This window comes from Aquarana catesbeiana, linkage group LG08 (genome assembly GCF_042186555.1).
Source record: "Aquarana catesbeiana isolate 2022-GZ linkage group LG08, ASM4218655v1, whole genome shotgun sequence".
NCBI classification, from domain to species: Eukaryota; Metazoa; Chordata; class Amphibia; order Anura; family Ranidae; genus Aquarana; species Aquarana catesbeiana.
The window spans coordinates 286,968,719-286,981,803 of NC_133331.1; the positions used below are offsets into that span (position 1 = coordinate 286,968,719).

At 44.4% G+C, this 13,085-nt stretch overlaps 1 protein-coding gene across 1 annotated transcript in view; it reads left to right on the top strand.

The window, feature by feature from the left end:
- LOC141106770 (uncharacterized) overlaps positions 1-13,085 on the top strand; it is a 177,774-nt gene that overhangs the window by 97,341 nt on the left and 67,348 nt on the right. Inside the window, 3 exon segments of the mRNA XM_073597697.1 lie at positions 5,952-6,095; positions 6,715-6,853; positions 7,748-8,470. Coding sequence (XP_073453798.1) covers positions 5,952-6,095; positions 6,715-6,853; positions 7,748-8,470 — 1,006 coding nt within the window.

A 13,085-nucleotide genomic window follows, 5' to 3' on the forward strand; every position in this document is an offset into this window, starting at 1 on the left:
AGGTTGCGTGCTCGGATAAGGGTCTGGTATGGTTTTTTAGGGGGACCCCCACACCATTTTTTTTATTTTGGAGCGGGGTTCCCCTTAAAATCCATACCAGACCTGAAGGGTCTGGTATGGATTTTGAGGGGGACTCCCACGCCATTTTTTTTATTTTGGCACGGGGTTCCCCTTAATATCCATACCAGACCTGAAGGGCCTGGTATGGAATTTGGGGGGACCCCCACGCAATTTTTTTTTTTAATTTAGGTTCGGGGCTCCCCTTAATATTCATACCAGACCCAAAGGGCCTGGTAATGGACTGTGGGGAAACCCATGCCGTTTTTTTCAAAGACTTTTATGTGTATTGCCGGGGCCGACAATTCATTATATCCGCAAGTACTTTTAAATTACTTTTTTTCCTTTAGAAATGTCATTTTGCTCTCGGACTGTTCTAAACACAGGAAACATGCGCCACTTTACAGGCATACTATAGACACCCCCAGGTACAATATTTAAAGGAATATTTCACTTTTATTGTTTCACTTTAAGCATTATTAAAATCACTGCTCCCGAAAAAACGGACGTTTTTAAAACTTCTTTTTGCATTGATACATGTCCCCTGGTGCAGGACCTGGGTCCCCAAACACTTTTTATGACAGTAACTTGCATATAAGCCTTTAAAATGAGCACTTTTGATTATTCATCTTCGTGTCCCATAGACTTTAACGGTTTTCGCGTGTTCGAAAAAATTTTTTGCCTGTTCGCATGTTCTGCTGCGAACCGAACCGGGGCTCATCCCTAGCTATCATATCTCCTCTCAAGTGTCTCCTCTCCAGGGTGAATACGTTTAATGCTTGTAGTCGTTCCTCATAACCGAGGTCCTCCAGTCCCTTTATTAGCTTTGTCACCCTTTTCTGGACTCTCTCCAGCTCCAGCACATCCTTCATGAGGATTGGTGACCAGAACTGGAGGAATACTCCAGATTTGGCTGGACCAGAGTTTTATAAAGTGGCAGAATTATAGTTTTATCTCTGGAGTAAATTCCCTTTTTAATGTGTCCTAATATTCTACTAGCATTGCTTGCTGCCGTTTGGCATTGCATGCTTTTGCTGAATCTGTCATCTACTAGGACCCCCAGATCTTTTTCCATCCTGGAGTCCCCCAATGGTTCTCCCCTCGCGTTCGTATTATTAGCACCCAAATGCATTACTTTACATTTTTCAACGTTAAACTTCATTTGCCATGTAGTTGCCCATCTCTTTATTTTATTGAGGTCCTCCTGTAAGGTTTCCATATCTTGCTGTGAAATTATTGCCCTGCTTAGCTTTGTATCATCAGCAAACACTGAGACTGAGCTATTTATAACAGCGTCTATATCATTTATAAGTGAATTAAACATAATTGGTCCCAGGACAGGTCCTTGGGGGACCCCACTTACCACTCCAGACCAGTCTGACTAATTGTTATTTATCATCACCCTTTGGACACGCCCCTGTAACCAGTTTTCTATCCAGGACACACTGATCCTCATTCCCTGCAGTCTGAAGTCGCTTCCACAAAGCAGAGGTTCCTGTGTTTTCCCTGCACATGGTGTCTGCCTGTAGTGTTCTTTATTAGGAGCATCATGGGTGAGGCCTTCTACCAACAGAAGGCCTATTCCTCAGAGGACCAAACCCTTGGATGTGGGCTCACTCCCAGGGTCTTTAAAGAAAGACCCTTCTAGAATGCCGCTGTTCTAAGAAAAGAAAAAAAAAGTGTAAATGCCCCTCCTGTTGTCCACTCTCTTCCATTGTAGAGGAACATTCCTCTGAAGTCTACTTGGAATCTGACACTTCCTGGAATGTTGATCCCCTGGGTTAGTGCCTTCCCTCCATAATGCTCATTGGCCATTCCCTCTGACCTCTACATCTTTACAGAACAAAGCAGTAAAATGGAGGTCAGGAGGAGGAACCGGTGGGTGGAAGGAAAGAAAATTGCTTGATTGCCCCATCAACACAGTCAGTGTTGATGGGGGAATGCCTCCTGCCAGCGGGGAGGGGGGGCACAGGGAGCCTTCCCATCCAGCAGAACAGAATGATTAATGCTAGTGGCTATAGCTGCTGGCAGTAATTGAATGTAAAAAAACAGGCTGGTTGTACTCAAGTCAATCGATGGACTGACCTGGATACAATCAGCCTGCCCATACATGGACTGCATCTTGGCCGGTCCCCTCATTAACCGGCCGTTTCAATCCGTATATGGCCAGATTAAATTTGGAGATCCCATAGATGATCAATGAGGATGAGCTCCTGGGGGCAGCCATATTATTGTAGCCCACATATGAAGAAATGTTGGCATACAACTAATAAACATGTCACAGGTCTTAGAAACCCATCCTGCTCTCAGCTGACTTCAGTTTTTGGTGGGTATTATTAGATGTCCTCAGGTTTGAACATCATTTTATGATGAACATTGTGTTCCTCCAGGTCTGCTGGGCTACAACAAAATGGCAGAGATGAAACAAGCACTGAGCATCGGGGGGATGGCCACTATTATTGCAGGAAGTAAATGGGACAGAGAGAGTTGCAAGCAATGGAGGCAAACTCCACCAATCTGACAGAGAGGATATTATGGCTCACCCTGGAGATCATCTACCTGCTGAACGGGGAGGTGAGGGGGATTCTGGGAGCACAACCAAGACATTTGTTCCATTTTATCTATTGATACCGGGCAGAAAAATAACTTTGCTCCAGCTTTATTCCAGCAGCAAATCACCAGGTAGTGTCTAATGGGCATATCTTTTTTATTTGCTCTTAATTGATAGAAAATGATGGACATATTTCTATAAAAATTGTTCTGTACTCACAACTAGATGAATAAAAAAAAAAAAAAATTATATATAGATAGATATATATAGATATATCTATCTATATCATACTTACCAACAGTCCCGAATTTCCCGGGACATTCCTCGGATTTAGACTCTTTTCCCGATTCTATTAATTCTCGGGGAATGTCCCGATAAATTCACTTTTTCCCGATTTTTTGCCGCCGCTCAAGGTCTGCGGCCGGCGGAGACAATGTCTCCGCCAGCCGCCATTTTTGAGAAGACCAGAAGTGGAGTGGAGCTGGGTGGCTTCAATAGAAGCCGAGCTGCTGCGGCGCCGCACACCCCCCCGCACTCCGTCCCGCTCCGCCCACCCTCCGCCCCACTCGCTGCCAGTCTGTTATGGAAAGGGGCGGGGGTGGGCGGTGGTTCTATTGTAACCACGCGGCCGGCTCCCTTGGCCTTCTGTAATGGCGGCAGATTTACCGCTGGGGACTCCTGATGTGAGGGGGGCTCCCCTGGGGATTCCTGATGTGAGAGGGGGCTCCGCTGAGGACTCCTGATGTGAGGGGGGCTCCCCTGGGGACTCCTGATGTTAGGGGGGGCTCCCCTGGGGACTCCTAATGTGAGAGGGGGCTCCGCTGGGGACTCCTGATGTGAGGGGGGGCTCCGCTGGAGACTCCTGATGTGAGAGGGGGCTCCGCTGAGGACTCCTGATGTGAGGGGGGCTCCCCTGGGGACTCCTGATGTGAGGGGGGGCTCCGCTGGGGACTCCTGATGTAAGAGGGGGCTCCGCTGAGAACTCCTGATGTGAGGGGGGCTCCGCTGAGGACTCTTGATGTGAGGGGGGGCTCCCCTGGGGACTACTGATGTGAGGGGGGCTCCGCTGGGGACTCCTGATGTGAGAGGGGGCTCCGCTGAGGACTCCTGATGTGAGAGGGGGCTCCGCTGGGGACTCCTGATGTGAGGGGGGCTCCGCTGAGGACTCCTGATGTGAGGGGGGGCTCCGCTGGGGACTCCTGATGTGAGAGGGGGCTCCGCTGGGGACTCCTGATGTGAGGGGGGGCTCCGCTGAGGACTCCTGATGTGAGGGGGGCTCCGCTGGGGACTCCTGATGTGAGGGGGGCTCCGCTGGGGACTCCTGATGTGAGGGGGGGCTCCGCTGAGGACTCCTGATGTGTGGGGGGGCTCCGCTGGGGACTCCTGATGTGAGGGGGGCTCCACTCGGGACTCCTGATGTGAGGGGGGGCTCCGCTGGGGACTCCTGATGTGAAGGGGGGCTCCACTGGGGACTCCTGGTGTGAGGGGGGCTCCGCTGGGAACACCTGATGCAGGGACGGACTCTACTAGGGGCACCTGATGCAAGGATGGACTCTGCTGGGACACCTGATGCAAGGACGGACTCTGCTGGGGGCACCTGATGCAAGGACGGACGGCTGGTGGCAGGCGACTTGGCAGGTGACACGCTCAGGGATCCCACTGATTCAGCATTATGGTGAGTTGAATGATTTCATTTTATATTACAATAACAACCATGGTGCCGGGATGATTGAAGTGCTAACACCAGGTGTTTGGAGTATCTTTATCTGCTGATTGTTAAACTTTCTAGAATACACATATTTCTATTGTTGTGTAGGATCTGGGGCTGCTGTCCCTCCATCCCTCTCCCCCCTTTCCCTCTCCATCTCTCATTCATCTCAGACTCTAACCACACCCCCTTTGAGCCACGCCCATTTAAGACATGCCTATTGTTTCGCGTAATCCATGCCCATCTCTCGCCACGCCTCATTTTTTATTTTCCCCTGTGCCATGCCCACAAAGGCATGCCCCACCCCCTAATTATTACAAGACTCCACCTACAGCCAAAAAAGTGTCCCTAAATTTTTTTTTACAATGTTGGCAACTATGCTATATATATATCTATCTATATAAAGATAGATACATATATATATATATCTATATATATCTACATATATATAGATATATATGTTCCTATTTAATCTATTATGGTCAAGACTACGTTTTTTTTTTTTTTTACCTGCACGATCTACTCTCCATTGGCTTCAATGGGCAGGGCAGGTATGACCCCTGAAGTCTCATTTAAGAGAGCCTGGGTGGGGGGGGGGTTCCTATCAGTGTCTCTGACACCAATGCTGGGGGTTATTATTGTGACCACTGACACCAATGCTGGGGACTATTATTGCATCCACTGACACCTATGCTGGGGATTACTATCAGTGTCTCTAACACCAATGCTACTGGTTATTATTGCATCCAATGTCACCTATGCTGGGGATTCCTATCACTGTCTCTGACAGCAAAGCTGCGGGTTATTATTGTGACCACTGACACCAATGCTGGGGGAAGCTACTACAGTTACTTACCCAATTGATGGGGCTTATTATAATCCCACTTTCTCTTTCGCGGTATACTGCAAACAATGCAGCAGGACCAACATTGTAGGACAGTAAGTTGCATTACAACCCATTCATTTTGAATGCGCTGCCTAACTTGCACCTGAAAGTAGGAAAACACACTGCTATTGTGTAGCCCTCTTGAAGTGTTCGGGGTCGCACTTGAGGCCTTCTATAATTTTCAGATTGACCACCACTGGTCTAAAGCCTCCCATAGACATTTTATAAGGGGTGACAGTCTCATGCTGCTCTGAACAGTGCTAATAAGGTGTTGGTCTTACAGATGCTCTGTAGGCATTTTTGGTACAGATGACATCTCAGTACTGCTTTTCTGATGGTTGGGAGCTGCCGTAAAATGGAAAGATTGCCAAACCACAACAGGATATTACTCCTAAGTCTGTTCATGCTCAGCACCTCTGTGTTCCCTCCTTTCTGATCAGTATCAATAAACCGGCCATATACCCACCACATCATAAGGAGTACTCCAAAGTAGTACAAAGAGGGACCATAAATTCAGGAAGTTGCAGTTGGATATCCTGCACTGCAATTGATATTGCCTTGGCAGAGTAGTATCAAAAACAAAGTGACTGGAAAGAACTTAAAAGCTTATTTGCAAATATGAGAAGAAATATCATTACCTCTACAAGTGGCTGTCAATCAAATCATAGCAAAGAGGGTCGATTATGGCAGCAAGTTGTAACTTCTGTTGTTGGGAAATATATATAGTGATTGCTAATCTCTCTCCACAGGACAACATAGTTGTGAAGAAGATATCTGGAGATGGACAGAACTCCATTATGGTTCCTCTACATTCCTTACTGGTTCCAGAAAGAAACAATGAGCAGAAGATTTTAGAAGTCACCAAAAAGATCCTTGACCTCCTGATGGAAGAGGTGAGCAGTGCCGGGAATTTGGGGACATTATCCAGTGACAGACAAGGGAATGTGTCTGGATGGTCACTGCATCATTGTGTGTGTCAAGATGTCGCCATAGAAGAGCAGAGGCATTTTTGCTATTTTATTTTTTCTTTTACATTCAGAGTGGAAACTGGAGCCATTTTAATGTTAAAATCAAAAAATAGATAAAAGTAGAAGAGGAAAGTAAAGCGAAGGAGTGGGAGTGCTTAGAAGGACACAAGGATTTCTACAAGGACATCATGATGGAGAATCAGCCGCCCCTCACATCACCGGGTAAGAAGAGACTTTATTGTGAAGGAGAGAGCTGTATGGAGGGTCCACCTAGATCCCTCATCATCTGATAAACACATAGAAACAATGTATTCAGTTGGTGTGTGTGTTTCCTACAGATTGATCCAGTAATGGGAACCCACCAGAGAGATGTCCCCATCCTCTGTTTTCCCGAGATTCCACACATGAGGATCACACCATCCCTCACCATCATCAGGTAGGTGGGACTGAGGATGTTGAACTCAAACTTGGCTCTAACTGTATTAGATGATATTCTTCCTGTAGTCTCAGGATAATAGTGCTCACCATCATTGTGTTTTTTCAGGGAATAGAAATGTTTTATATCAAAACTGAGGTGAAATTAAAAGAAGAGATACGTGTGAGGGGAAATCAACTGTCTACAAAGGAAGATGAAATGAAGGTGATAATTATTAAGGAGGGACCTTCTCTAGATGTCAGCATAGGCAAGTATTAAAAAAAAATTAGCACTTTACGTTTTAATTTTAAGTTAATTTTTGTTTTTATATAAGATTTTAGGTATGCATTTTGAGCAAAATTGATGACAAACCGTTTTAAATTTTTAGACAGGGTGCACTATCGTTTCAAAAAAATAAACTGATTTGTTACGATATGATGGGAAAGTGTCCAGTGAACCTATGCCACATCCCATGCAGTGGAGATACTGTGCACAATATAAAGGTCCCTCTCCATTCCTCAATATAAGGTCATATTCCCAACAAATGAAGAGAAGACACTGTACACCATATGAAAGGTCCATCTCCATTCCTCAATATAACGTCATGTTCCCAACAAATGAGGTGGAGATATTGTAAACCATATAAAGGACCATCTCTGTTCCTCAATATAATGTCATGTTCCCAACAAATGAGGAAGAGATACTGTACACCATATGAAAAGTCCATCTCCATTCCTCAATATAACGTCATGTTCCCAACAAATGAGGAGAAGATACTGTACACCATATGAAAGCGTTATTCCTTATCCTCAGTGTAATGTAATGTCATGTTCCCAACAAATGAGGTGGAGGAGAAAGGTCCATCTCTGTTTCCTTATAAATCAATATCATTAGTGTATGTAATATGTATAAGTGCGCTATGGTTGCTTTGGTTGTATTGGCCACCCTATCTGATTTCTATTCCGTCATTGTTGTTACCTCTGTTGGTATATTACTGTTTTAAATACACACTATATTTATTCACGTTTAATTCAATTATAGCGCTGCAATCATTTTATCACTTCTTCTTAATCTTATTCCTATAATTTTTATTAATAAAAACATGTTTCTGACAGGAGGACACAATTGCGGGAATACCTCGGATATTTTATTTCATCTTCAGATTTAAATAGGAAAGATTATGGTGTGGCACAATATTGTCCAGAATTAAGCCTTGTTACTCAAAATATACATCAAAAACGTAATCATATGGTAAGATCAATAGATCGTCTTAATTTCGAGGATCCCAAAGATAAATTTCATGCTATTATCCCAAATGTCCCATCAAGCTTTCACAGTGCAAAGAAATCCCCAGATCCATCTAATCCTGAGGAATCTTCCCCCAATAACTTGAATTCTTTTCAGGATTGTGAAAGATCATTCATAAAAAAACATGACCTTGTTGTACCCCAGAGAAGTAACCCCAGCGAAAAACACTTTTCAAGTGTTGAGTGTTGGAAGTCCTTCATAAAGAAATCCCATCTCGTTGAACATCAGAGAATCCACACTGGTGAAAAACCCTTTGCCTGTTCCGAGTGTGAGAAGTCCTTCAGAAAGAAGTCAAATCTTGTTGTACACCAGAGAATCCACACCAGTGAAAAACCCTTTTCGTTTTCCAAATGTGAGAAGGCCTTCATAAAGAAATCGGCACTCATTCAACACCAGAGAATCCATACCAGTGAAAAACACTTTTTGTGTTCCGAGTGTGAAAACTCCTTCACAAACAAATCAAAACTCGTCCAACACCAGAGAATCCACACCGGAGAAAAGCCCTTCTTGTGTTCTGAGTGTGGAAAGTCTTTCTCTCTAAAATCGATACTCGGAACACACCAGAGAGTTCACACCGGTGAGATGTTCCGAGTGTGGAAAGTGCTTCTCCGATAAAGAGAACTGTGATAAGCACATGAGAATTCACACCGGGGAGAGGCTGTTTTCCTGTTCAGAATGCAGAAAAAGTTTTGCACAGAAAGTGACACTAATTATCCACCAGAGAACACACACCATCTGCGAGAAGCCCTATTCCTGTTCTGAATGTGGAAAGTGCTTCTCCATTAAATGAAACTGTGACAAGCACATGAGGATTCACACTGGTAAGAAACCATCTTACTGATGAGAATGAGGCAAATGTTTTCCAATAATTATCCACCAGAGAACACACACCACCCAAGGCCACTGAACAACTGATGGAGTCTTATAGTCTCATGGTGGAGTCTCATAGACTGAATTATGTCCACAGAACAGTAAAGAGGGGGCAGGGATACTAACAACCCGAAAGTGGTTCTTACCTATTCCATTCTGTCAAAAATTAAAAAGAACGTTTTGGCTGGATTTCTCCTTTAATTGAAGTTCTCTGGGAACAATGGTGGGGTCTCAGGCTGTCCTCCATTCTTGCACTAGACTTCCATTTTTCTTAGAGAAGTTTTCTGGAAACATTGGTGGTGTCTCTGACTAGTCTCTGTTCTTGCGCTGGACTTCTATTCTATTACGAGAAGTTCTCTGGGAACAATGATGGGGTCTCAGGCTTTCCCTCTTTGATACTTCACATAAAAGTATTCATTGAGTGACAGCAATACAATAAAGTTCTCATTGGTAAACCATAGCATGGACTCTTGTTTCTGTTACCATTACTTGTTCTTCATCATCAGCACTATGTGGGTGGCCTTTGAAACAGGTAATTTGATTTCTAACTAAAGAGACGGTAAATAGATTATCTTCTGTACATTTTGGCAGAGCTAAAGAGGGACTTGAGAGATTGAGTACCTAGCCTGTTGGTCTGTGGGTGTCCGAGGGTACAGGTACTTAACATGGGGAAAAACCAGCAGACAATAAGGGAAGGCCGTGACAGAGGGAGAATCAAACAATGGTCTTTGCCCTTTTCCAGTTTATCCAAAACTTAAGAAAATATTTGGACTCATAGTACAGTCTATACAGAGTGAAGATATCTGCAGGCAGGGGTGTAACCATAAATCATCTAACAGTCCCAGAATGGGTGATTAGACTGGGCTGGTCCTCACAGCCCCATACACAACAAACTGTGATGCACTGTGAGTTCTGACACCTTTCTATTGGAACCAGCATTAACATTTTCAGCAGTTTGAGCTCCAGTAGCTCTTCTATTGGATCAGACTACATGGACCACCCTTTTTTCCCAACATGCATCAATTAGCCTTGGCCTTCCATGACACTGGAAGGCACTGGTGGTATGGAGATTACACTGGAAGGCCATGGGGGTATGGAGATTGCACTAGGGGTATGGAGATCACACCGGTAGGCACTGGGGGTATTAAGATCACACTGGAAGGCACTGGGGGTATGGAAATAACATTGGAAGGCACTGGGGATATGGAGACCATACTGGAAGACCCTGGGGGTATGGAGATCACACTGGAAGGCACTGGGACTGTGGAGATCACACTGGAAGGCACTGGGGGTATGGAGATAACACCAGAAGGCACTGGGGGTATGGAGATTACACCTGAAGGCACTGGTGTATGGAGATAACATCGGAAGGCACTGGGGGTATGGATATCACACTGAGGGTATTAAGATCACACCTGAAGCCACTGGGGGGTATGGAGATAACACCGAAAAGCACTGAGAATATGGAGATCACACTGGAAAACCCTGGGGATATGAAGACTGGAAGGCACTGGGGGTATGGAGATCACACCTGAAGGCACTGGGGGTATGGAGATAACACCGGAAAGTATGGGGGTATGGAGATCACACTGGAAGACACTGGGGGTATGGAGATCATACTGGAAGACACTGGGGGTATGGAAATCACACTAGAAGTCACTGGGGGTATGGAGATTGCACTGGGGGTATGGAGATCACACCTGAAGGCACTGGGGTATGGAGATAACATCGGAAGGCACTGGGGTATGGAGATCACACTGGAAGGCACTGGGTGTATGGAAATTACACTGGAAGACACTGGGGGTATTAAGATCTCACCTGAAGGCACTGGGGGTATGGTGATAACACCGGAAAGCACTGGGGGTATGGAGATCACACTGGAAAACCCTGGGGTATGAAGACTGGAAGGCACTGATAGTATGGAGATCACACCTGAAGGCACTGTGGGTATTCAGAGGATACTAGGAATCTGCCCCATTAGGAAACACTGGGGACACTAGTTACATAGTTACATAGTAGGTGAGGTTGAAAAAAGATACAAGTCCATTAAGTCCAACCTATGTATGTGATTATGTGTCAGTATTACATTATATATCCCTGTATGTTGCGGTCATTCAGGTGATTATCTAATAGTTTCTGGAAGCTGTCAATGGTCCCCGCTGAGACCACCGCCTGTGGAAGGGAATTCCACATCCTTGCCGCTCTTACAGTAAAGAACCCTCTACGTAGTTTAAGGTTAAACCTCTTTTCTTCTAATTGTAATGAGTGGCCACGAGTCTTATTAAACTCTCTTCTGCGAAAAAGTTTTATCCCTATTGTGGGGTCACCAGTACAGTATTTGTAAATTGAAATCATATCCCCTCTCAAGCGTCTCTTCTCCAGAGAGAATAAGTTCAGTGCTTGCAACCTTTCCTCATAACTAAGATCCTCCAGACCCTTTATTAGCTTTGTTGCCCTTCTTTGTACTCGCTCCATTTCCAGTACATCCTTCCTGAGGACTGGTGCCCAGAACTGGACAGCATACTCCAGGTGCGGCTGGACCAGAGTCTTGTAGAGTGGGAGAATTATCGTTTTATCTCTTGCGTTGATGCCCTTTTAATGCATGCCAATATTCTGTTTGCTTTATTAGCAGCAGCTTGGCATTGCATGCCATTGCTGAGCCTATCATCTACTAGGACCCTCAGGTCCTTTTCCATTCTAGATTCCCCCAGAGGTTCTCCCCCCCAGTGTATAGATTGCATTCATATTTTTGCCACCCAAATGCATTATTTTACATTTTTCTACATTGAACCTCATTTGCCATGTAGTCGCCCACCCCATTACTTTGTTCAGGTCTTTTTGCAAGGTTTCCACATCCTGCGGAGAAGTTATTGCCCTGCTTAGCTTAGTATCGTCTGCAAATACAGAGATTGAACTGTTTATCCCATCCTCCAGGTCGTTTATAAACAAATTAAATAGGATTGGTCCCAGCACAGAACCCTGGGGAACCCCACTACCCACCCCTGACCATTCTGAGTACTCCCCATTTATCACCACCCTCAGAACTCGCCCTTGTAGCCAGTTTTCAATCCATGTACTCACCCTATGGTCCATGCCAACGGACCTTATTTTGTACAGTAAACGTTTATGGGGAACTGTGTCAAATGCTTTTGCAAAATCCAGATACACCACGTCTACGGGCCTTCCTTTATCTAGATGGCAACTCACCTCCTCATAGAAGGTTAATAGATTGGTTTGGCAAGAACGATTCTTCATGAATCCATGCTGATTACTGCTAATGATATCGTTCTTATTACTAAAATCTTGTATATAGTCCCTTATCATCCCCTCCAAGAGTTTACATACTATTGATGTTAGGCTAACTGGTCTGTAATTCCCAGGGATGTATTTTGGGCCCTTTTTAAATATTGGTGCTACATTGGCTTTTCTCCAATCAGCTGGTACCATTCCAGTCAATAGACTGTCTGTAAAAATTAGGAACAACAGTCTGGCAATCACTTGACTGAGTTCCCTAAGTACCCTCGGATGCAAGCCATCTGGTCCCGGTGATTTATTAATGTTAAGTTTCTCAAGCCTAATTTTAATTCTGTCCTCTGTTAACCATGGAGGTGCTTCCTGTGTTGTGTCATGAGGATAAACACTGCAGTTTTGGTTACTGAAGCCCCCCGATTCACTCGTGAAGACTGAGAAGAATAAATTCAATACCTTCGCCATCTCCCCATCCTTTGTAACCAGATGTCCTTCCTCATTCTTTATGGGGCCAATATGGTCTGTCCTCTCTTTTTTACTGTTTACATACTTAAAGAATTTCTTGGGATTTTTTTTGCTCTCCTCCGCTATGTGTCTTTCATGTTCTATCTTAGCTGTCCTAATTGCACCCTTACATTTCTTGTTGCATTCTTTATAAAGTCTGAATGCTGAGGATGATCCCTCAACCTTGTATTTTTTGAAGGCCTTCTCCTTTGCTTTTATATGCATTTTTAAATTGGAGTTAAGCCATCCAGGATTTTTGTTTGCTCTTTTAAATTTATTACCCAATGGGATACATTGGCTAATGCCCTTATTTAATATGTTTTTAAAGCAAACCCATCTCTCCTCCGTATTCTTTGTTCCTAATATTTTATCCCAATTTATGCCTTTTAGCAAGGTTTGCAGTTTAGGGAAGTTGGCTCTTTTGAAATTCAGTGTCTTTGTGTTCCCTTCATGTTTCCTATTTGTGTGATTTATACTGAAACTAATTGACCTGTGATCGCTGTTACCTAAATTGCCACGTATTTCCACATCCGTGATCAGGTCTGTATTGTTGGTAATCAGTAGATCCA